Source organism: Dipodomys spectabilis, unplaced genomic scaffold (assembly GCF_019054845.1).
Source record: "Dipodomys spectabilis isolate Male_0828 unplaced genomic scaffold, ASM1905484v1 ptg000049l, whole genome shotgun sequence".
NCBI lineage: Eukaryota > Metazoa > Chordata > Mammalia > Rodentia > Heteromyidae > Dipodomys > Dipodomys spectabilis.
This window is the reverse complement of record NW_024870726.1, coordinates 1,091,797-1,117,423: the sequence shown is the minus strand read 5'-3', so window position 1 is coordinate 1,117,423 and position 25,627 is coordinate 1,091,797. Positions and strand designations below refer to the sequence as shown.

Here is a 25,627-nt window from a genome sequence, read left to right as displayed (position 1 = left end):
GAATAATGACTAATCTTGTCTTACATAGGAGCAGCTTGTTTTTTAATCAGAATCACAGAACATGCTGGTCACGAAATGAGAACTGGACACCCTCTGGCCAGGCTCCACGCTTCATCATGCAGATAAAAGGTGATTAGGAGGCCTTTGAAGTCCAGGATCCAGGTTTTCAACAAGTAGCGCAGGGTCGGGGCACTGCTGGAGTGAGCCCGGGGTGGGAGTGGAATGGGGGTCTGTAAAAAGCCAGGCATGGATCCGTACCTGGGCTGGCTGATGCCAACAGTCCCAGTGGGTAGTGTGGTTCTTTACAGAAGGTGGTAGAATAGGTGCCAACTACAGAGAACCAAGACTTCACAAGCATAAAGATCAGATGTGAAATGCCGGTCTGACTTGAAGGGTGCCTTGCTTTCTTACTTTAGTTACTACGAGTGAGTGGCGAGGTTGTGTTACTGTTACTACTACTACTACTACTACTACTGCCAGTATTAGGGCTTAAATGTAGGGCTTGAGCACTATCCCTGAGCTTTTATCGCTCAAGGTTAGTTTGTGCTCTATCATTTGAACCACAGCTTCACCTCTGGCTTTCTGGTGGTTAACTGGAGATAAGAATCTCATGGACTTTCCTGTCTGGCTGGCTTCAATCCTTAATCCTCAGCTCCCAGCCTCTTGAGTAGCTAGGATTAGAGCTGTGAGCCGCTGGTGGCTGGCTTGCAGCTAGGGTTTGTAACTGGGGAGGATCCTGTGGTCTTACATGGACCACTGACAGGAATATCCACCCGGGCACACGGCTGAGGCCTCGGGAACAGTGTGGGCCTGGGGGAGAGCAGGAGTCTTGCTCCCCCTGTGCCGACACGGAGTCTGCTGCGGGGGTGCAGGAGGGGACAGGCGCCCACGCTCAGAGGAGGAGAGGGCCGGGAGTCACATCCTAGGCCTGTGGGGTCGACGGGACCCTCAGACGCCACTTACGGGTCTCGTCCCACATTTCCTCTTCTGCTGTTAGATAAGGTAGCCTCCGATGTGTGATGGCTCTGTGCTCAGCAGAGGCTGGAACTCCGGGCGTGTTTACCCTTCCTCTCTCATGAGGGGAGAGCTCCAGTGCAAGCAGCACTGGGAGAAACGGCCCTCTGGAGATGCCGGAGGAACTGATCTACAGGTGGCGTGACTGCGGGCATTGGCCGGCCCACACCCCAGAACCTAAGCCAGTGAGGCTCACGGTGGAGATGGCCAGAGCGCGGCCAGAGCGTGGAGGACAGCCGTCAGGGCTGCACGAAGCCCCCTCCCCCCTCCATGGCTACATTTCAGAGAGTAAATGACAGGGTTTCAACCCAAGACAGCCTTCTGGTAGTCAGGCCGGTTCCCACTTTCCTACAGGATCAAATAAATAACGTGTTCATGATGGCAGACGGCACCGTAAGCCAACAGCACCACTCGGTCCACCTGCTTCAAAGACTGACGGCGTGAGGGGTCCCTTTTTGCTTAACCTGACGGGGAATCGTCTTAAGCTCTCCTTTCTCACAACCGGAGGGGGAGGGCTACTCTGAGACGTGAGTCAGAAAGTCTGGTGCCCGAGCACGAATCCCTGCCTGCCCTGGCAGCTGGCTAGGTACAGCTGTGCGGCCTTGTCATTGTAATCTACAGGTATTATTTTTAAGGCAGCGTTCACGTACTTCTCATTTGTACAGTTTCCTAATTGGCTTAATATTTATAGTAGAAGATTTCTGATCTGGGCCCAGAGCTCTAGTAAACTCCAGCATATTTGGCAATGGGCTAATGAGGTCCACGTAGTAGGGAAGGGTTGCTCCACGAGTTATGGCTCTCAGTCTGCTTTTGCCTCGGCTTGCTATGAGAAAACTTGCTCAACTATCTTCAGAAGAGCCGAGGTCCCTGGGCAGCTGTTGGGTTTGTAGCGCTGCAGACGTATAAACTTTATTGGCAGTAAATGTCACTCTGCAAGCAGACGGCATTCCTGCGAGTCAGCCGCTGGGGCTGGCGTGGGGGGCGGGGAGCGCGGCCCCGCTCCGTGGCTGGAGCCAGGGCAGGCCCACCGACAGGCACACCACGATGACAGAAATTCACTTTGAGCTGCAATTAGTGGCGCTGTCATTTTCGGGGGCTCCTGCCAATTAATTAAGCCTGTCAAACAGAAAAACCACAGCGTTCACATGATAATTTATATCAGAAGAGACGAGCTCCATGGGCATGGCGGCTTCCTCCACAAACAGGAATTCTCCCTCGCAACACTGACACAAACATGTGCACATAACTACACTGAAAACCACACACACGCACACACACTCTCTCTCACACACACAAGCGTACGCAAGAGTGAGGGGCTTGGCTCAGGCAAGAAGAAAGTTAAAGTGTCCTTGCTGTAATTGTTAAACTCCGATCGCCAGAGTAGAAGGCAGGCTGATTAAAACTCCAAATGAGCCCCCCGCTCCCTGAACCCTCCACGTCCAGGATGATAGAATCAGAGGAGTTTATTCATACCATTAAACCCCAGAGAACTTAATTGAAAGAAGAGCACAGCCCGGACCTTGACAAGCGGGAGGTCACAGTAATTGCTGCTGGACATATTTAACATTAAGATAATCAGGCCATTAATTACCCTTTGGATCATTAAATCAGCCAGTTGCAAAATGAAATTTCTGCCTCTATTACTCACTTGAGAGACCACAGGGGTGGCCTTTAATTTATCAGGGAGCTTGAGATACAAAGGCTGGGGGTGGGGGGAGGGCAGCCGGCGAGGGGGGCCTGCGCTCCAGTGGCAGCGGCGGTGGTGGGGTAGGGCATCAATCCGCCATGCTCGGTGATCGTGGCAAATTAACTAGGTAAGATAACCTCCGCTTCCAAAGGCAGGAGCTGGGGGTATGTAAATAGATGAGGGCAGGCAGGGAGATCAGAGTCCGCACACCACTTAGCAAGATAATAAAGGAAATCATCCTTGATTATCAGTGCTAATTTGGACACTGCCGGTAGCTTGTTATGCGTGTTCTGAGTAGCATTTAATTAATTCAATTGCTTGTTAATGAGGGAAGTGACATGTGGGTAGCAGATGCCACCCAACTGCAGATGGGCTCTGGTCACCACGGCTAAGTCCCTTTTTCTATTTCTTCTATTCTCCCCCCCCCCCCATTTTTTTTATTTAAAGAAAGAGAATAGAAAAAGGTGTCAAGCATAGAGGAACACTCAAAAAAAAAAAAAAAAAAAAAAAAAAAAAAAAGAAGACAAAACATTGACCTCAGCAGGCCAAGAACTGTTGAAAAATAATCAGATGAGACAATCCGGGGGCTGCGTGGGCAGCCATGTTCCCCAAGGCCACACTTGGAAGAGCGCATCTTCATGCCAGAAATTTGAGCTGAGATTACTACATTGTGATCTCATGATCAAACCTAACAAGACAAAGACACAGCCAAGTGGGGCTGCTTTTAATATCTCAGAGTCGGCGGCGGGGATCCAATTATTTTCAGTTTGGATACATTTCCCCTTTATCAATATCTCCATGTGCATAAATAACATGAAAGTGGCCTTGCAGAATCCCACGGCTGGGCAGACCGGCTCTGTCTGCAAGTGTGCGGCCAGTCTCTCCCACGCGGGTTTCTGATGTGCGGCCCATCTTCCTAGTGAAGGCGACATCTTTTTATAGGTTGAAGACAAGAGGGGGTTTAGGTAGAGGTGAACTCACAAATAGTGGGGGGAGAGAGGGAGGGAGAGAGAGGCTAAAAAGGGACAAGAATGTGTACCAGACCAGCCAATTCCCTCCTTTCCAAGTAGCACGACAGAGCAGAGGTAAGCGTGATTTCAGCTGTATCAGAGTCTCCCAAGAGCTCATTCCTGGGGCTGAAATCATAATTCTGCACTTCTGGGATCCTTTGATTTCCTAGGCCAACTCAGCAGGCTCCAAATGGCATCAAAATAGGCTACCTGAGCTCAAAAGCAAATAGCAACATCCTGCAGACCCTTGCTCAGGCCAGATCCCTTGACATGACAAAGACAGAGGTAAAGGAGAGACGACCACACAAGCAAGCAGCGCGTGCCTTCTGCCTACAGGGCTCTGCTCCATCCTGTGAGGAGATTATTTTCACTGCAGTTAAACCAACAAGCTTTTCTGTGAAGGGGGGAGAATACAGAACGGGGTGGATGCTATCACCAAGCCCTGGAAACACAGCCATGTGGTTTTCTGGTGTGACCTGGCTTACACTGCAGGCCCTGAGAGTCTTACTTCACCCATGAGCCCAAAGGAGTTGAGCATGCTGTGCTCCAGGTTGGCTGCTTTATTCCCATCCAGCCATCCATCCCATCCATCCATCTGTCCACTCATCCACCACCCATCCATTTACCCATCCATCTATCCATCCATCCATCCATCCATCCACCCATTCATTCATCCATCTATCCACTCATCTACCGATCGATCGATCCATCCATCCATCTACCTACCCATTCATTCATCCATCCATCCACCCACCCACCCATCCACCCATCTATCCATCCATCCCCCCACCTACCCATTCATCCACCCATTCATCCACCCACCCATCCATCCATCCATCCATCCATCCATCCATCCATCCATCCATCCATCCATCCATCCACCTATCCATCCATCCATCCACCCACCCACCCATTCACTCATCCAGCTTCAGAACAGTCACATGACTGTGGAATGCCTTTACATCTGAGGTTATTTTTCTGGGCATATGGAAGGGTCCCATCAAGGAGCACAGTGACTCTCCCTACATGACAGTTTTGAGGGTCCTCACAAGGGACCTCAGAGCTCTGGCCACCTGGAAACCAAATCCAGCACACAATTTCACATGCTGAGTGAGGGTCGTGGTGTCCTGGTCCTTAGGTAGACAAACACTCCTTCCAGCATCCCAACCTCAGGCCACTCCATCCACTGTCTCTCTACCACTTAAACATGCCCATCTGAAGTCACTACTTTAAGTGTGTGCTTAAATAGTATCAATAGCAATTAGAGGGGGCCCTGATCGTACCCGAGATAAAGTTCATTGTTGTCACATTGATCTCTCCTCTAACATGATTCTTCCTCCAAATTAAGGCCCCATTATAGAGGGGGATGAAGGGCACTCACTCCCCTCCTGTGACAATAAATTTAATATCGAATGTACTAGGAAAAAAATGGCAGCTGTTGCAGAATCCATCCAAAAAGATTTTTTTCTCCCCTTCCTGGGAGTAATTAAAAGATGCTTTCCTTGACTAATGATTCCCCTGTTTAGGAATGGGAAGTCGATACTGCTTCAGCCGCGTCCGCTTCGATTGATCACAATACTGCTTGGGTTTGAACGGCAGTTCTCAGGGTGCCTGAGAATCACTGGAACCAATTATGAGCCCTCCAGAGCTGCCCTAACAGGGTGCAGCAGCAGCAGGCTGGAGGCCAGGTGGCTGGGCCGGGCCAGGCGCCTGCTCTTCTAGCTCAGCCGCAGACTGGATGAAGCCAGGGGCAACTGTTTCAGGGACTGGGTGCTTCTTTGCAGAGAGAGCTGCTGTTTCCCTGTCTCTGAGGAGGGTACATTTTTAATTATATTCCACTGTCAGAATGAATTTTCTGAACAAAATAGAACAAACCAGAGCCCGCGGGAGATGTCTGGGTCCCTCTGGAGAGCGTTAGCGCAGGGCTGTTCCTCGGGTGGGCACAAACACTGACTGTAATCATTTTTTTCTGGTATTAGGCCACTAACCATTGACCAACTGTTAGGTCCTGGGGGTGGGGGGGGGAGGAGGTAGGTGGTGGGATGGCATCTTGGCAAGATACACACGCTAGAGATCATTCTCGCTGGGGCTGAACCCCGCGTGGGCTGAATTCCTGCCCACCCTGGCCATGTTCATTTCCAGTGTGGGAAGTGTGGAAGGGGTTGAGACAGCAGATCCCCACCGAGCCAGTGTCCTATGGTGCCACGTTCTGTTGGCTTTTACACTGAGCTCCCTGTGGATTTCACCTTCACCACAGCCTCCAGGTGGCCTCTGTCTCTTCCAACCACCCTGCTGGCTGTTGACTTCAGTCTCTATGACAACAACAAAATGCAGTAACAGTCCTAGGCTCAAAGGATCTCTGGGCATTTGCTTGGTTGTGGCCGTGTCCATCCCCGCTTCCCTGTCCATGGTAGCACATCATAACGCTGGGAAAAACAGAAAGCTACACATGTAAGAGCTTAGTTCTCAGACGCTGGCCCAGCCCGTGAGGACAGACATGTACCCCCTGCTGCCACCCGGGCCTTCCTGGTGCTGTCTTGCTTTGGCTCAGCTGCTCCATCCTTCTCTGTTCACCTCTCTATGCTACTCCAGGCCTTGAGGATCAACCCATATTCCAGAGAGTCGCCTAGAAACCCTTTATGCATAGAAACTTCTCCAAAGCACACTGGCTGTAAGACAGCCTCCACTCTGAACTCCACAGAGCCCTGGCCTCTGCAACTGGCCCTGGGGAGGCTCATCTCCACACCAACACTTTAACTTTCCTCCCACTTTGTCCTCATTTCCCTTTTTTCCTCCCCTCCCCCCATACTGAAGGAGGAGGTTTGAAGTAGACCCTTGTGCTTGCTGGGCAGTCACTCTATCATCTGAGTTATGCTCCCAGGCTTGCTTCTTTTAGTTGCTTTTTTGGATAGGATCTTGCACTTTTGCCCAAGGATTGGCCTTCGACAAAGTCCCTCCTGATTTCCGCCTCTCGAGAAGCTGCTAGCTAGGATTACAGGCATGAACTACCAGGTCAGACCTTGCTGTTTCTTTTCTTTGGAAAAAGTGCTTAGCGAGTATTTACTGAATTTGATAAAAGCCAAAAGTTCTCTGGGAGAATCACTACAGGCCAGCTTGGCCTGCGGCAAAAGATGGTTGAGGCCCAGCTTCCCCATCTGTAAAAAAGGAAGGCTTCAAAAACCTTAAACGTCCCCACACTATAAAGATGTGAAGTGCACGGACTAGGTGCGAGACAGCCACACCTCAGAGCTCGCCCCAAATACGTCCAACTACTACATCTGGACACTGTTCATTCACAAATGTAAAGACACGAATGCAATGTACCTGTCAGCTTTAAAATTAACCTATACATTATTTTATTTTTTTATCCTTCTATCTGGCGTCAATCCCCGCCCCCCCAGTATTGTTCATGCCTCAGTCCTTTCCCTTTTCTTTTTAGAGAAGACACATATACACACATGCTTTTGCCCAGATTGGTCTTGGGCTGTTATCCCAAATAGCTGGGATTACAGGTGCACACCACCATGTCCTACCTAGGTACCAAAATTTCATAACTAGAAGCAAAGATTTAATTGATATTAAAAAACAGCACATGTTCCTTTTGAACCTAAGCAGCAGGATGAGTAACAGTTAATTTTCCAAACTTCAACATTTTTCTTCATTCATACATTTATCTATTTACTATTTTTCCCTTTCAGAAAAATCTTTCAATGATACTATTATCTATGAAAAAGTAGATATTGCAACACAATGTCATCTTCTCTGAATGTTTATCATTGATAACCCAGCCAACTTCTACGTACTTCTACGAATAAGGTTAGTTTTTAAAAAAAAAGTCTATCACTTGTTTGGTTTGTAGGCCACCCTTATACATTGCACAGTTGAACGCATATATAGAGAGATTGTACATCAAATTCCTTAACACAAATTCCTTTTACGTTTCTGAGCCCCGACTCTAGCCCTGTTGGGAAGAGCAGTGTTAACAGCTGTCAACCTGAACCGAAGACCAACATAACCCGCCAACTCTTTCTTCTCTGCGTGAGAAAATCTCTTCTCTGACCATGACACCCAGGAGAATGTTCATCTTCTGACCATCAGCAAAACAAATCAGAAACAGAGCACCCCTGAGAAGAGAGCAGGGAGCAACCCGCCCATCCCCGAGCGGCCAAGGGGCTGTGCTGCCCACTGCGCAGGGCCGGGCCAGGCCTGCGCTGGGCTTGGCCGGGCGACCCCACTTAGAACATTAAGCATGCATGAGTGCTCTCAAGAATGGCTTCCAAGAGCCATAGATGAAAAATGAGAAACTAAATGGCCTCAAAATAAATGCGTTTTTTACACTGGATAAGAATTAACATTAATGAGGAGTCACCATACATTATATGCTGGTCTTTGGTTGATTAAATGTGTTCGAAGTCTGTTTTAGACAATAAAATACGCTTTCTTACTACATACTCACTGCATAACGGAGGGAGGGAGGCGCAGGGGAGAGAGGAGGCCGCTTATCAACAAGATGGCTGGTTACCAAAGATAGACGAATAACAAACAAAATTAAAGAATCAAAGACTCACAATTAGTGTTAACACAGCTTATGCCTATTAGAAATGTATTAATTAAAGTAAGAGATTCATAAGGTTAGGAGCTTAATACATTTCTAAGAGTGGGAGAGAAATCCCTAAGGCCTAAAAACAAACATAAAAATTGAAGGAGTTTGAATTATCCTGTCTGCTCAAGACCAATTCTTAAACACAGACATTTCCCACGAGGCAAATCGGCCTTCCTCCAAGTTGGCTGGGCCCGGCTGATGAGCGCTGGCCCCGAGGACGCCCCAGCTGTTGGGCTGTGGCGACAGGTTCCTGGGGTGGCACATCTTTGGGGGGCCTACCTTGTGGAGTCTAGAGAGGGCTTCGTCCGCCCCTGGCTGCTCTCCTCCCACACGCTGTTGGCCAGCTCGTTCCCGACGGATGACATCACCTTGATCAGCTCCATGGGCCAGTCGTCCAGGTCCAGGGACCGCACCCGGGAGAGGTGAGTGCCGAGGTTTCGGTGGATCCCCGAGCACTCGATGCACATGAGGGCTCCCAAGTTCAAGCTGGCCCAGTTGGGATCTGCGGGAAGAGGACAGGAGACACCGCCATCACTCACCGTCACTCACTGCTGCTTGTCCTGGGAATCTCAGACACCGCCAGCCACTCAGACTACACACAGGGCAGGCTGGAGTCACAGGACTTCAAATGCCCCCCGGCCAGTACTCACAGCTGTTCTAGGAACCTGGGAAGATGTGACTCATAGCGTGCAATGATTACAAATAGGGCTTGAGCCAAAACCTTGGAACCTCCTACACAATGCAAGTGTTGGTTTGACTAGAGAGAGGCCCTGCTCCCCTCAGGGGAAGAGTATCTGGGAACAGCCTGTGTGACCCGTGGACATGTCCACTGGGGCATTTGAAGGAACGAGCAGTGGACACGGGGCAGCTGGGAGACAGCACGGCTCAGGGCATCACTGGTTGCCTGAACTTCTGTCCTAACCCCCTCTGCTATGACCCAGTGCTCACTGGGAACACCACATGGACAGCACGCGAACATCACTGCGTGCTGATTTAGAGGATGATTTGGGGCCCTTGAGCATTGCTGACACCATGGCAAGACCAGGAGCTTGGGTCGGACCCTGATCCTGGACCCTGAGGGCCCAGGGCTCTGTGCTGACAGTGGACCAAACCCGGCAGACATCATATCTGACTTCCTGGGGAGACATCTTTTATTCTCACCAGGGCAAATGACCAGGAACTTTCCAGAAATTCAGCTAGCCAACTATTGAACATGGGTACATACTCAAGACGGTGGTGCTCCGTATCCTGGGACATATGTGAGAGGAGCAACCTGTGACCTCAGGGGAGTGGAAAAGGGAACTGCATTGCCCCTCACAAAAGACACGCACAAAACAGAACAACAGCCGGGCGCTGGTGGCTCACGCCTGTAATCCTAGCTACTCAGGAGGCTGAGATCTGAGGATCGCAGTTTGAACTCCATAAAAGTTCTGTGTTAGTCCTCATTAATCAGCACAAAGGTACAGTGGAGGTATGGCACAAATGGTAGACCATCAACCTTGTGCAGAAAAACCAAGGTAGAGCACAAAGTCCTGAGTTCAAGCCCTAGTACTGATACTCCCCCCTGCCCCCTTCCCCCGCAAATTACATCTGAGAGCCGGTCCACCTCCTCTTCTCCCCATGTGTCCAGTTCTGCCTTCCCGGTCCTGCCCCTCTGCTCCCGTCCTCTGGCCGGCCTCAGCGCTCACCTGCCCTGACTGCTCAGAAAGGACCTGAAACCTGCAACGAACCGCATGGCGTGGTCCCGTAGGGACTTGCTGCACTTACAGCAAGCCTTGGGTGCCTGGAAACCATTATGGATATTTTCCTAAACGGAAGATCGAATATGTCAGGGGCTTAAAAAAAATGTCTTAGCTTAAAAACTTTGTGGTAAAAACACACTTCAAATAACTGTTCCTCTCTTCGAACTCTATGCCACCATGTTCTGAAAGTCAAATTGAAAGACTCAAAGGAAGGAAGAGACTTTAAAGCGGTCTCTCCCGGAGAACCCCCTCGCCGAGGACAGCCTCCCCGCGTGGCCACTCCTTCCTTTTCATCTGTAGCACCGGGCTCCCGGCGCGCTTCCTCCTGTGTGGGTGACCACACGCGCCTGGCCACCTCTACTCGCTCTGCTTTGTCTTTTCCAACCAATCTGAAATGGGGCAAACTGGGCAGAGTCCCAGGTCAGCTCAGGACCCATCTCTCCCCTGTTCGAGAATAGCACTGTTTCCCCTCTGCTTATGACCACTGAACACAGCTCCCCTGGGACTGTACCCACGCTTCCCTGAGGTCTCGCCTGAGCAGCGGCACCCACAGGTCTTCTCTCCTACTCAGCCTCCCCTACCCCATCTGACCCAGAGCCCCGCTGGAGGCCAGCTCCTGATGTCATGCCCTGTACGCCTGTCATTCCTCCTCCCTTCCCGGTCCTGGGGGTCCTGCTGAGCTCCAGAGTCCAGGTCAGCCTCGACTGCCCAGATCCTAAGTGTGGGGTCCATGACTGGACCCATCACGTCCAGTGTGGCCCCTGGCCCTGGCAAGCCTCTCCCCTCGTTTGCATCTGATTTCCCTCTCTTCAAACATTTCTTAACAGTGATAAAGCAAATGAAAGGGAGTGTAACTCCCAGGGGATGAGAATTAGAAAGAGAAGTCTTGTGCTGGGTGCCAGTGGCTACTCAGAGGCTGAGATCTGAGGACTGTGGTTCAAAGCCAGCCCGGGCAGGAAAGTCCCTGAGGCCCTTATCAGAAAACTGGAAGTGGCACTTTGGCTCAAGTGGCAGAGTGCTCATCTTGAGCTGAAGAGCTGAGGGACAGCGCCCAGGCCCAGGCCTGACCACCCCCCCAAAAAGAAGAAAGTCTTGGCCCAGAAGGACATAAAAAACCTGATCACCCTCTTAAAGGGAAGATTCTATTTTTGACAATAGAAAGCATGATGTGAAAATGGGTTGCTCGCAGGAACCCTTGTCCAATATAATTATGAGGCAGTAATTTACAACTTTTATCAGTTAAGTCACATGCTTCAGTGAGTAATGTGTCTAAAATTTAAGAAAAATGGATGGTAAGACCTACAACATATGATTATGAAAATTAAAAGCAAAACGAAATATTAGGGCAAGAGTTAACCTGTTGTGCTATGTTTTCATGGAACAAATTTCCAAGTAATGGTGGATTAAATCTAAGTGTTTCCAAAACCCTGAACTTCTACAGGTGATGTTGGGGGAAGGGTTTGTTTCTTTGTTTGCTTGTTTTTTCCTCTTCCATACTAGGATTGAACTCAGGTTTGTGCTCAGGGCAAGAATTCTCCCACTTGAGGCAATCCCCAGTCTTTTTGCTTCTAGTTTTGTTTTGTTTTTTTCCTCTCAGATAAGGTCTTATGCCTTGGACCTGGATCCTCCTGCCCCAGCCCCAAGTAATGAGATTATGGCATGCACTACCTTGCCTGTCCATAAAAAGGGAACTGTGTTAAAATAAAACTTAACATAAACATTTTAAGCTAGAACAGAAGCCTCCCGCCCACTGCTACTGAGTTAAGGCCTGCATGGACCCTTCGTGTGGGGGTTGAGGGGGTCAAGCGGGGACACGTGTGCCCACCCTAGCAGCAAGCCGGGGACACCGCGTCCATGCACACTTACTCTGGGCATCACAGTCCACACAGTGGGAGTTCCCACGGATGTTCCGGATAGACTGCAGGGCCATGGCCTCACTCTGGCTGGTCAGTCGGGACTGGACATAGAAAAAGAGAAGGCAAGATTTAAGAAGCCCAGGAGAAATGGACACATCTTCTGATAACATCAGGGAACAGTTGAACACATTGTGTGCGAATACAGGATAAGGGAGACTCCGATGCAAGTGTTCCTTCTGTGATGTCAGGAAATGGCATAACCCACAGAGGAACACTCTACGTCAGGATGGTCTCGAGACGGATGTGATCACGTGGCAGGGGGCAGGAGAGCGGGGCTGGGTTCACACCGTCGCCTGCATTCATCTCCTCGTGGGAAGTGCAGAGGAGGGAAGTCAACAGTTAGGTAGCAAACGTCAGGGCGTCACTGGCCCTGTACCACGTGGTCTCCAGGCTGCTCACCAGCAAACCCCAGCACGCGCACCTCGCGGCCAGGGGTTCACTTTCCATCTGTTGCTACAGCAACAAAGTCGCTCACAGAGCAGAGCAGGGGCAGGGAGAGGTGAGGGCAGTGTGTGTGCGTGAGTGAGGTTGGGGCAACTTCCTCTAGATGGTCCTCTTCAGAATGGATGAAAAAATAGGTGTCTACTGCATTGAGCTTAGAATATAGAAAAGGGACATAGAAATTCCTAAACTCTGATATTAGGTAGTAACATTTTACAGTCTGTTCTGTTCCTCTGAGTTTTCCCCTGAGTTTCCTCTGAGTTTCACACACACACACACACACACACACACACACACACACACACACACACAGTGCTGTCTGAATCTTCCTCTTTCTTCTTGTGTACCAATGAAGTTTCGGGATAGTTGATGGGGTGATCTACCTGTGGCCATCAGCTCTGAATCGTCCACAGACAGCTGAAATACTGCGCTGGCCCAGTCTGTACTGAGCGGCCCCTTGTGGGCCGGGCGCCTGGGTTTTACCCTCTCACTCTTGTTCAGAGCCCTTGGTTTCCTTGGGAGTCATGCTGTGCCTATACACGGATGTGGCCGGCCAGCCAGGGTATACAGCATAGAAGACACAGTTCTCTAACTCTGAGAGTAAAACTTATTCAAAGAGGAATCAAATCACATTATAATAATAATGATGGTAGTCTGGTTTACCCTGGATAAAGAGGGTAATAAAATAAGACTATCTTTCTAAAAGACAGACACTCTTCTTAATGACAAAGCTGACTATAAATCACTGGCAGAAATTTCTTTAAATGATTACAAATGCAATTGTGGGTTGGGAGGCCACATTTTTTTTATTATTTTTTTTAAGCTTCTAGTTGATTACAGTTTGAAAAACTGAACTGCTCTCCAGTACTCCAAAATGTGCCAGTGAAGAGGTTAATACATCCCAGGTTAAGAGAACGAAATTGGAGGAAAGAGCATTGGGAGAAATAACTTGTATAAAGAGGACCACTGATGGTTTATTGGAGGTAAGAGTCTCATGGACTTTCCCGCCTGGGCTGGCTTTGAACCGTGATCCTCAGATCTCAGCCTCCTGAGGAGCTAGGATTACAGGGGTGAGAACCTGAAGTGGCGCTGTGGCTCAAGTGGTAGAGCGCTCGCCTTGAGCTGAAGAGCTGAGGGACAGTGCTCAGGCCCAGAGTTCAGATCCCACGACTGATGATAACAACCACCACCACAACCACGAGAGAGTACTACTGAGCAGTACCCTTTCTGGAGAGCACAGGTCAGAGCACCGCGTCCTCAGCGTGAGGCTGAGATCTGACACAGTTTGAAGCCATCCAGAGCAAGAAAGTCAGTGAGATTCTTACTGCTAACTAATCAGCAAAATGCTGTAGTGGAGTGGTGGCTCAAGTGGTAGAGTGCCAGCTTTGAGTGGAAAAAGTGAAGGGACAGCGCTGCATTCAAGTCCCACTACTGGCACAAATACGAATAAGCCTCAAACCAAGACAAAATTATCCCCCTACCCCCAAAAAACTCACCCAAACAAACCTCCACACTTCTTTCTGGCTAAGCAACTGCAAAAAGACTCATCAGCGGTCTAGAATGCCTGGAGGCCCCAAACCTGCACACCCCCTTTTCCTTTTTATCTACGACAAGGAGTAGGCTTTCCAAACTGGCATGTGTCTACACTGGGGCACGAATGAGAAGGGCACAGTGAGCCTCTTAGTCTGTGTCTCCTTTTCTGATTTATTCTGCCCAAAGAACAACCAAAATTAAGTATGTACAAATAAGCTCATATCTGTAAGCCTAGCTACTCAGGAGGCTGAGTCTGAAGATCAAGGTTTGAGGCCAGCCAGGCAGGAAAGTCCATGAACCTGAGCCACCCAGAAGCCTGAACTGGGGTGTGTGGCAGAGAGCTCACCTTGAATGAAAATGTTAAAGGACAGTGCCCAGGCCCCGAGGTTCAAGCTCCAGAACACACACACACACAGACAGACACACACACACACACACACACACACACACACACACACACACACACACACACTTCTCTGTGTCCAAAAGATTCCTTTGCCTACAATGAACACATGCATGCATCCCCTGTGAGCCTGGATGGTAAGAGCAAGGATTTGATGCTGGACAAACCTCCCGACAGACGCAACCCAAGCCTGGATACCAACACAGCACACATGGCGAATCTCCATTCAAAGATGTCCTCGCCCTTTCCGTTACTGGTCTGTTCACAAAGCAGACCCAGGTCATGTCATCCGCAGCTCCTGCCTGCTGCCTTTGTCTCCCCTCTCCCCCAGCCCTGTTCTGGGCCCAGTAATGATCAGCGATCTGGCTTCTGGGGACAGCCTGCTGAGGGCCTTACCTTATTCTTGCTGCTCTCGCAGGACTGCAAGCTGGCGAGGATCTGGCTCTCCACGGCTTGGACCCACGCATCTCGCTCTTCATACGTGGTGGCTTCAAAGTGCCATGTCTGGCCAGTGAGGGAGACGATGATAAACTCAAAGTTTTCTTCTTGTTCTGAAACACACAGAGGCAGGATGAAGACGTCGCTTTCATGCGACCGCGGGGCCTCCGCTGGGCCTCTGTCAGCAAAGCTCCTCTGGGTTCAATGGCGCCCGAGTGGGGCTGGGGGCTACACAGGATGGGAGAGCTCCGGCAGGGGAGATCTGAGCCTCACACCTCTCAACACGAAAGACTCGCTCCCAAAGCCGGCAGGCGCTGCTGGCTTTCAATCAGCGCTCAGGGGATCGGGGAGAATGAAAGTCAGCGCGTGAAGGCTGCACCACAGGGCTGGACACGGACTAAACAACTCAGAAAAAAATAAACTTGTGACTTCAGTGCTGACCACTGAGTTCACACTGCTGATGGTGGGGGTTGGCTTTCCTTTCTGGGCATCTACCGCATCAGGCTCAGAGAAAGGCTTATGCTCACGTCCTGCCTGCCAGGCCCTGGGGCTGGGGCTTCCTGGGAACCTGCATTACATGGGGTCTTATTCTCACTCCAGCCTGGCACTCAGAGAACAGCCACTCGGAAGTTCCAGCTGCACCTGTGGGGTGTCGTAGTTTCCCACACTGGCCAGTGATCTGGCTATATGACTGTGGCCTGGTTACAGTTAGCTAGGAAGGAAGAGCACGATCTGCCTGTGTCCCACCTCCTTGTTCCCTCCTTGTCTTCTGGTTCACGTCTAGCACGCCAGCCACCCAGCTCCTAGGCTCTGGCTCATCTCGCTCAGTTGCCAGGTCTGACTTGCCTCCCTGAGACAAAGCTGCTCTCCCGGGGCCTTCCTTACACTGGCCGTGAAGCCTTGGACACCAGGACTCTTGTCTCTGGTCCTACCGCCTGTCCCCAGTGCCACAGCAGCGGTCTCTGCCACCTTGCCTTGCTTCCTTTAGGCTTGGGAGAACACAGACCCTGCTCCCGTGGCTGTGTCCCTTTCCTCCGGGTCCCACAGATGTCTCTAAGCTCCACTCTGCCCAGGGAGGGGATGTTGAGGTCCTCAAGGCTCTCCCTCCCCCGCCCGCTTCTGGTTACCATGGAAACAAGTCGAGGCCACTTTCACACGACATCTTTATACATCCTGAAAGCAATGACCATACTCTGTTGTGGCTCTTCCAGATGCCAGGCCCTGGTGAGCAGGGCCGAGCCCCGTGCGTCCTGCACTAAGCAGCACTCCCGCTTCTCCTGGGGGTGCCCTGCTCAGGAAACAAAATGACATCTGCTAGGAGGGTCCATGGCCGCCAGCAGCCGGAAAGGCCTGTGGTCCAAGGGTGCACTCTTACCACGTCCAGTGGAGGTCAGGCCTGGGCAGAGAGAGCTGCCTGGGCTTAGCAGGAAACCAAGGGTGCTGGGGGCAGAGGTCGGCTTGCCTAAGTGACCCCTGTTCTTACACAGAAGTGAAACGCCTCCCACATCACCCTGAAGGAGGGTGATGCACCTTCAGGCCTTTCTCTCTCTCCCCAGGGACATGGAGGGACTTGTTGGGTTTTTCATTAACAAACCAAATACAAAATCCTGTGACTGACTTTCAAGCAGGCTTCCTCGGGGCTGGCCCACACTCACATCACGGATTTTACAGACCTACTTCCACCCATAAGCCTTCACGTCCTGACGCGGGGATTTATGCCCTTTCCAGACACTGGTAAAGTGGCGCCCCGATTCATGTATTTTATGCAAAACTCTCTGAGTGAACTGACAGGCAGGGCAGGCAGGAACTACATAACTCATAGTTAGACCATAAGGAAAACTTGGTAATTCATGGGTGATGGGACAATTGTTCATTAGGAGATCTACCGAACGGGCTCCACGTTTTCTTAAATCTGTGCCATTCAAATGTGCACATAAAAGCTTCCTCTGAGCAGGATTTATTAGATTGTCTAGTGCAAAAAAAATTACAACCATTAGCTTCAGTTAGATCTCTGCACACCAGACTGCCATAAAACTCTCCCAGTCTGATTTCTAACCAGAATCACGGGCTGCGCTCACTGGGTCTGCCTGGCACAGGTACCATGCTGGGTCCCTCAGCCCTTAGCTGTCTCCCCCGGGGCCACGGGCTGGGCTGCTCTCCTAAGCCTCTGTGTGGCGGGACAGGCACACACAGGCACAGGGTCCCCAGGGGGACACAAAGGTAAGACGAAGGTGGAGATGGAGATACAGTGCATGTGAACACTCCCCTCCTCCCCCATTCCAATGCAGTTGGTGCTTTGCTGTAATAGTCAAAGGTTTCAGAGAAAGACAAAACCTACAGATGACACAGTTAAAGTACGGTTTGGTTCTTGTGCCCTACTAATTCCATGCCCCCACCCCCTAAAGGTATCCACGCATGTAGAACTGAGGTAAAGAACCAGTTTCTCCCACTCATGAGGCGCCAGTTCCTTTTCCAGTATGGAAGATGGTTCCCCTTGCAGTTCCCGGCCGTCCTCTTCCTCTCTGCTTCCTTGATCTGGTTCCCCCTGTATCTTTGAGGACCTCTACCTAGCAATGATTTCCTTACTCTTCTCAAGGATGGTCCACTTCTGTGGATAGCCTGGCCTCTGCACAGGATGCCCGCCCAGTGCCCCTCCTTCCTGTTCTCTCCTTTCCTCTCTTCTTCCTAGCTCAACTCTCTAGGCACACATCTGCCCTTCACGGCCCGTGATTTTCAGATGTTTTCCCCTTGTCCAACCTCTCCTGGCTCTTCATCTTCCAAGAATGCAACTGAGTCAATGACCAGGATCATGGCTGGACCCCTTTCCCGGGAGATTGACCTTCTTAAGTGGTGCCACTACTTGGCACCTTCTGAACGCTCTGGTCAGCATGCACGCTTACTCAGATAGGAAGAAGCATCGTCAATGCAACTCTGCCTTGACAACTCATTGTAATGTCCCACTGAAGGCCTCCCAGGGACTCTCCCCCGCCTTCTCTCTCCCTCTCTCTCCCCTCTCTTTTTTTTTCCTTACTGCTGAGGTCAGGTGATCAAGCAGTTTCCTCAGAGTCCCTAACCATTTTGGCCCCGCTGATCTAACACAGGTGGGAGACGCTGGGGATGTGATTGGTTGTTCTTTAGAAAGTATGTCCTGTGAGTCACCCTGCTTCATGGGCCTGTGATGGTCTGACTGGTGCCAAGACAGGAACAGGAAGCAGTGTTCTTGGGTTTCCCGTCAGCAGGGGCCACAGAGCCGCCCTTCATCACTGAGTCCTATCAAAGCCTGGTTCACGGTGTGGGTGCCTCTGCCTCCTCCTCAGGGAGAAAAACGCTGGCCTTCAGAACCCCCTGTGGGTAACCAGGCGGAGACAGAACTCCGCAGGACAGCAAAGCGGGGCTGAAGTGTCAAGAGTGGCGCACCCTCTGCGCTACGCTGGCTCACCAAGACTCCCACTTGGCCCTCTGCACCCAACCCGTAACAGCACAGGCGGTCTGGAGCCAAGTAGTCTCTCTGTCTCTCTTATGGGCAGAATACTGACATCTCTTCATGCTCAGATGACACAGCTTCCCCAGCTCACCAATGGCCTGAAGGACACTGTGTAACTTTCTGAAGTGACACCATGATGATGCGGGAGTCTCCAGAAACCAGATTAAAACATGAGAGAGAGAACAAGTAGTAGCAGGAGACAGATTTGTCACCAGGACAGCCCCGAGTGTCCCCATCTCTGTCCCTGCTTTGAAACGTGAAAGATGGACACCTGCAAAGTGAGCATGTGCAGGTCCTGTCTTACTGCTAGTGACATCCTTGCGGACATGAACTGACCGTCAACAGAACTGTGGTGGCTTATTTTCAACTCGCTCTCAGAACAGTATTGCGGGTGGAAGGTCCTGATCGGCATGTACATTGAGTCCTCAGGTTGAGATTCACCTGCGCACAGCCAAGTTCACCCCGCCCCACCATGAAAATATAAAAAATACCACTACACCTCACGCCTGGGGTGCAGGTGTGTGGCGGTTTGCATTTCAGAGCGTGTCTACTTAATAAAGTCTTATGATTGGGCTCACAGGGACCTCGGCTCCCTGTTTAGCGGTTGGCTGTGGAAAAGTCCACTATAATAGTATTTTAGCACCATGAACCTGTCGAAACCAACCTGCCCAATTATTCCCAGCGACATGAATAACACGGGGATTACACTAATTGCGTCCAGTTTCTATGCAGACGAGGCCCCGGGGGGCTAATTCCTCCTCCTCGGGGGCCAGCTCCGCAGCCCTGGTACTGGCTGCTCAAGGACCCCCCTCGTTACGCAAGTTGGGGCTGTCAAACTTTTTTTTCCCCTTAAAGGTTAATGGGCCAATCAGTCATCAATTATTTCTGTGGAATCCTACTAGACAAACAGTTAAAGGGCTAAAAGCATCTGAAAACAGTTGTACACATGGCCGCTGTGTAACAGGGGAGCCCGGGACAGCCAAGCTTGGGATGGGGGCGCAAGCCGGCTCAGGAAAGGGATGAGGGTAAGTCCTGTCACAGCTTAAGCCATCCAGGTCCTTGTTCCAACCCTCCTGGAGTGAACATGGGGGACACTGGGCTGAGCGGAGAACGAGGGGACACTGGAGGATGAGTGGAGAATGTGGGGTACATTGGGACTGAGTGGATAATTTGGGGTACACTGGAGATGAATGGTGAACGTGGGGTACCCCAGGGCCAAGTGGATCTGCTCCTCTTTGAGCTGGGATGGCTGGACGGGGTGCTGGGGTCCCCCACGCCAGCCTGCACTGGCTAGATGTGAATGTGAGTCTAGGAGAGGCAGCTGGCCCAGGTTTCCTGCATCCCGGACCCTTGCTCTGAGGCCGGTCCCGTGTTGCACCTCTAAGGGTGAGCGTGACCCTCACACGGTTCATGACAAACACGAGAAGAGAATGAAGCGCCTTGCAGAGAGCCCGTGTGCATGGACGGATGGACTCAAGGCGGACAAGGCCGAGGAGAGTCCTGGGTGCATCAAGCCCAGAGGCCTCCACATGGGCCCTGTGGACACCAGCCATAGCTACTGACCACCCTGTCCACCTTGGCTTTTGTCTTGAGGACTGAGCCTTTGATCTGAGGGTGCACCACATACCCCCTCAATAGGCTGGCACTGTGACACTCACCACCTTTGCCCAAGCCCTCCCTATGTGTGGCTGCTCGCCGACTCCCTCAAATGGGGCATCTATTCAGGGGGTTCTGCTCTGCTGTTCACTGGCGGGGGCCGCAGCACATTTCTGTAAGGGAGTCTCTGCTGACCTGGTTCTTCTGCAAGGAAAGACGTCCCCAGCTGGTCCTGAGAGCCCAGGGTTGTCACAGGACACCCCTGCAGGCCACCACGCCTGAGTCCCGCTGAGTATCTCTGCTGTTCAGGGGCCCCCCTAGGTCTGACCATCTGTCTGTCTGTCTGACCCTGTCTGTCTGTGCTTAAAGTGCTCAAGGGAGACCATGATGCTCGCCTCAGGCTGATAGGCTAATTTTTGGAGCCACTCAATTTGCAAAATGCTTCAGTATTTCTGCCCATGTGAAATCGGTGTATAGTTTAGATACTTGAAAATCACATGCTCACGATGTCAACCCAAATGCACCAAAAAACCAAACTCAACTTTGTACTTTCAAAATCCCTCTATTTTTGGAGGAAAAGATAAGTGTCAAAGAAAAGAGAATATGTCCCAAAATTGTAAAAACAAGATAAAAAAAATCCCAGGATATAAAAAAAGACCCTGCTCCCAACATGAGAAATTAGTAGTAGTAGTAGTAATAGTAGTGTGTGTGTGTGTGTGTGTATCGTATGCCTTGAACTCAGGGTCTAGGTGCTGTCCCTGAGTTTTGAACAAGGTTGGTGTTTTACCACTTGAGCCACAGCTCTACTTCTAGCTTTTTTGTGGTTCATCAGAAGTAAGAGCCTCAAGGACTTTTCCTGTCCAGGCTTGCTTGAAACTGCAATTCTCAGATCTCAGCTAAAAATGACTAATTTTCAACAAAAAGAAAAGATTGTTATCTGTGGCCATTCCACATGTGCTCTTTATGGTTCTTGGGCAATTTTTTTTTTTAAACTCTGAGTTTGGTAAAAGACCCTCATTTAGTGAAGACAGCCTAACCGAGGTGTTGTACTAGGGCTTAATTTAGGACATGAGCATGACTATGTGAAAAAGCAAATCCCCACAGGGCAAACAGCAGTGTTGCCTGTGGAGCACTGCCCACCCGGTGTTTGTTTTCCACAGGTATTATAATGAGCCTGAGAGCGGAGCTGCGTGCTGCATGTGCCGGCCTCCAGACCACAGGTGCTGCCTGGTCTTAAGGGCCGTATCTAAAACCACAGCTCCTGGGGAAAACAAGTACCCCATCTCAAACCGACTGCATTTTGGGGTGTGGAAGACGTGTGGCTAACGGTCCCTACATCTGCACGGTTCTGGGCACACAGACTTGCAGTCCAGACAGATGGGAGCCCTCACGGTCATTCACCTGGCACACAAGCAATACTCTGGGCTCTGCCACTTATCCTAGGAATGACCTTCACTTTTTGGGGAGATCGGACTCCAGGGCTTGAGCTTTCGGCCTTATTCCTACAGCCACCAATTCTTCCAAGGGTGACAGCTGATAGAACTGGGAAGGTTAAGCTTAAAAATCTGGGGGAAAATAGATTATATTTGACTTTTCAGTCTCTCCCATCTGGGGTGGCAACTTCTCCTTCGCAGGCCCTGCTCCTGACTGGGTAAGCCAGACTCAGGCATGGAAACACTCTGAATCTGACCACACACCCCGAGCCGCCCCCCGACCCCAAATGCAGGTGAAAAAGGCGAGAGCAGGTGAAGCCTGGAGTTTAAACCCCAGCGCTGCCCACTATCCCCCAGGCCAATGGTAACTCATCTGTCTGGAAGGCTCCGGAACCACCACCACTATCCCTCGTCTGGAAAACACACGTACGAAGCCTCTGGCTGGAAGTGACCACTTGACGGACGGTGTCTGCAACGACTCAGGATGAACGAGAACGCGGGGTGGAAAACCGTTATCCATGGGCCTGGGTTCTGGGGTCCAGGAGGGAGGTCTGGGATGCAGGGACTCTGCCGGGCCAGGGCTGCGGTCAGCTGTGGGCTCCTGGTGTCCAGTCCCCCAGATACAAAGCCTGTCCTGAGCCCCTGAACCGAGTGCAGTCCCCTTCCTTCCTTTCCACCAGGCCCCCAGAGCACCGGGTGCCAGCGGGCCATCCCCGCACTCTTCCTGCCGCTGGTCTCTTCCTGTGCAGCACATCAGGCTGCCCCGGGATCCGAGGTCGGGGAGTGTGGGCACCCCTCCCCTGCACCACCCCAGGCAGTCACCAGGAGGGCCACCGGCTGCCCTCTCTGGGCAGCTCCTGCGGAGACGAAGCTCTCGACAGTCTGAGAGCTCAGCTCTGGGCACGGTGAGCAGAAGACAGCGCGGAGCGGGGTCAGCCAACGTGTCAGAGCAGCGGCCGCGGCGGCTCAGGCTGTGGCGTGGAGGGCGCGGAGCGGCGCTGGGGTGTGGAGCGTGGAGGAGGCGGAGCGGCGCTGGGGTGTGGAGCGTGGAGGAGGCGGAGCGGCGCTGGGGTGTGGAGCGTGGAGGAGGCGGAGCGGCGCTGGGGTGTGGAGCGGCGCTGTGGGCGTGGGGCGGCGCCATGGTGTGGAGGGCGCGGGGCGGCGCTGTGGCATGGAGGAGGGTGCGGCGGCCCAGGCTGTGGCGTGGAGGGCGCAGGGCGGCACCGTGGCGTGGAGGATATGGAGCGGCGCAGGGGCGTGGAGGGCGCAGGGCGGCGCTGTGGCGTGGAGGGGGGCGGGCGCGGCGGCCCAGGCTGTGGCGTGGAGGGCGCGGGGCGGCACCGTGGAGGATATGGAGCGGCGCAGGGGAGTGGAGGGCGCGGGGCGGCACCGTGGCGTGGAGGGCGCTGTGGCGTGGAGGATATGGGGCGGCGCCGTGGGTGCGGAGCGGCGCCGTGGCGCTCTGGCGTGGAGGAGGGCGCGGCGGCCCAGGCTGTGGCGTGGAGGGCGCGGGGCGGCGCCGTGGCGTGGAGGGCGCTGTGGCGTGGAGGATATGGAGCGGCGCCATGGCGTGGAAGGCGCGGGGCGGCGCCGTGGCGCGGGGAAGGTGGAGCGGCGCCGTGGCGTGGAGGGCGCGGAGCGGCGCCGGGCCGTGGAGGGTGCGGGGCGGAGCCATGGCGTGGCCGAGGCACCCCCCGACACCGGTGGCTGGCTTTCCAGTGGCTGTGCCTAATGAGAGCCGACTCCATCCAGGAGGCCCGCGTCAGAGAGACCGGCCGGAGCAGCATTGCGGGACGGCAGGGCCCAGTGGGGACTGGAGGCCGATCCTGGGCATGGGGTCATCCACAGTGAGAAGGTGCTGTACTCACCTGGGGACCGACCTGCCCACTGCGAGAGAACGATTCCGGATCAGCACCTGGCCCCTGGCCCCGGCACCTCTCCTCTTTCCTACTTAACCTTATCCACACGAACAGTATGCTCCTCGTGCCACACAGGGCTCGATGGCCCTCCAAGTCCCAGCTCCTCACGCCGCTCTGGCCAGCACTGCCACCTGCTTCGAGCTGTTGGGGAAGGAAGTCTCGCTGGCTGCTTCACTTGGTCTTGAAGAGTGCTCTGCACAGTCCTGCGGCTCCTCCGCCCCAGTTCCTTCTATGCAAGTCTCTTTGCTCCTATAGATAGCTGTTTTTTTTTTTTTTTTTTTCTGAGATGGAGCTGGATGTTCTCAAGGCTAGCCTCCGGTGTTCTAGAAGTCAAGACTTTGCTCTCCTCAGCGGGGAAGGCTAACACAGCGACGCCTTCCTCCACACACTCACAGGCATAGCCATTCCGGATGAAGGACACGAAATCTCACCCACTTTGGGAAGCAGTTTAATTATGAAAAAGCAATGAAGGGCTGGGGGCCAGTGGCTCACACCTGTAATCTACAGCTCCAAGCTAGCTCAGCTAGCAAAGTCCATGAGACACTTATCTCCAATTTGTCAGCAAAGAAATAGAAGTGGAACTGTGGCTCAAGTGGAAGAGCACCAGCCTTAGCAGGAAAAGCTCAGGGACAGTACCCAGGGGATGGGCTAAAAGCCACATACACACACACACACACACACACACACACACACACACACACACAAGCAACAAAGGTTTGAAACTCAGTGCAATGTATTGACAAAGTATGCTTTTATCTTGGTTTTGGAGATAGGTAGCCCTGGGTCCCTCCTGGGCTCAGCTTGGGTGCCCAGCCCTGAAATACCTTCAACTCAAGTTCTAACTACCTCCACAGGACATAACCCTGATGCCAACCTTAGTTTGGTGTTGGTGTCCTGGGAGCTTCTGAATGAAGGTGTACTTTAGAGAAGATTCGATTCGGGCTAAAACCAATGTTAGACTGCTTGCAATATAATGTTCATGAAGGGCCACTTTATATACAGTGACTATGCATAAATATACACCAAAAGGCTGGAAATCAGAAATTCAATGACATAATGACAAATTCTGCCATGTGCTATTAAAAGCCGTATGCAATGCAACTGTACAGGAGCGGTAATTAATCTGAAGAAATTCAACGTAAAAGAAGATGATCATGTATGTTGCTTAAGTGAAAATTCATAAATGTAACTGAATTCTGGACCAACATATGGCTGAGAAAATGAATGAAAGAAGTGGTTAGGCAGTTGACATCATCATCACCATCATCATCATTTTGTGCCAGTACTGGGGCTTCTACTCAGTCCTGGCTTAGCTTTCTCATCCAAGGCTAGCTCTACCACCTGAGCCACAGCTCCTTTTCTGGCTTTTTTTTTTTTTTTTCCTAGTTAACTGGAGACAAGAGCCTCATGGGCTTTCTTGCCCTGCTGGCCTGGAACTGTGATCCTCAGATCTCAGCCTCCTGAGTAGCTAGGATTAAGGTGTGAGTCAGCTACCCAGCTTCAAGTAGTCATTATTTACTTCCAAACCCTCAGGATAGTGGGCAGTGGCCTGGGTGAGACCTCTCACTCCCCTACTAGGTCCCCCCAAAGATGCTGGCCCAATGGGTAGACAGATAGGGGTTACCAGGGCTGTGAAGGCTGAAAAGTGAGCAGCTCTGTAACCCTCCCACTTGTGACGCGGAGCCCGGCTGCCATCGGTGGGGACTGTCCACCGCAGGGCTAGGGAGCCCGAGGCCTGTGTCCTGGTGGTGCCCCACTTGGAATCCCAGCACCCTGAAACCCAGACCTCGATCCACACATACATATTCAAGGTGGGCAAGGGCAGAGGAATGAGAGGCTCTTGAAGCCAAAAGGCTAGTATTAAAGAAAAAAAGCCCGCGAAGGAGCACATTAACACCTTTAAAAATGTAATGAAAAATGATAACTGAATAGGAGCATTTCTTAAATTCTACTATTTCCCTTCTGTCTTGTTTTGTCTCTCTCGTTCTTATTTATGCTGAATGCTGAACGCTTTAAAAGAAGATAACAACAACAGGCCAAGCTCCACTGGTACCTGCACAGACAATTTTCCCTTGAGGAAGGAAAAAAAAAAACAAAAAACGTCTGATTAAAAAAATGGCTCTTTAACAAGCCATTGTGCAAATGTAGTTTTGTTTTCTAGATTCATTTCTTTTCTGGCTGAGCGCCGGGTTTTCAGTAGCAAGACAGGAGTAATTGTGAAGGGTAGAGAAAGAGGATGTGATATAAATCAGCAAAGGTTAATGACCAGGATGCGAAGTAGGGACTTGTTTACAGAAATAGCGTGCAATTTAAAATTTACAAGAGATTTAATGCCGCTGCTTGGCAATCGCTAAAATCAACAGCCCAGAAAACAGTGACATTAAGAAAAATATTACAGTTATAATCAT

At 51.6% G+C, this 25,627-nt stretch overlaps 1 protein-coding gene across 2 annotated transcripts in view; it reads right to left on the bottom strand.

Annotated features, from left to right (window-relative positions):
* The window catches only part of Agap1 (ArfGAP with GTPase domain, ankyrin repeat and PH domain 1), a 474,515-nt gene that overhangs the window by 48,013 nt on the left and 400,875 nt on the right, over nucleotides 1–25,627 (bottom strand). For both annotated transcript variants that reach the window (XM_042678805.1, XM_042678806.1), the window contains 3 exons: nucleotides 14,746–14,900; nucleotides 11,923–12,013; nucleotides 8,594–8,816 (listed from right to left, as the gene is read on the bottom strand). In XM_042678805.1, coding sequence (XP_042534739.1) covers nucleotides 8,594–8,816; nucleotides 11,923–12,013; nucleotides 14,746–14,900 — 469 coding nt within the window. The remainder of the gene's footprint in view (nucleotides 1–8,593; nucleotides 8,817–11,922; nucleotides 12,014–14,745; nucleotides 14,901–25,627) is intronic.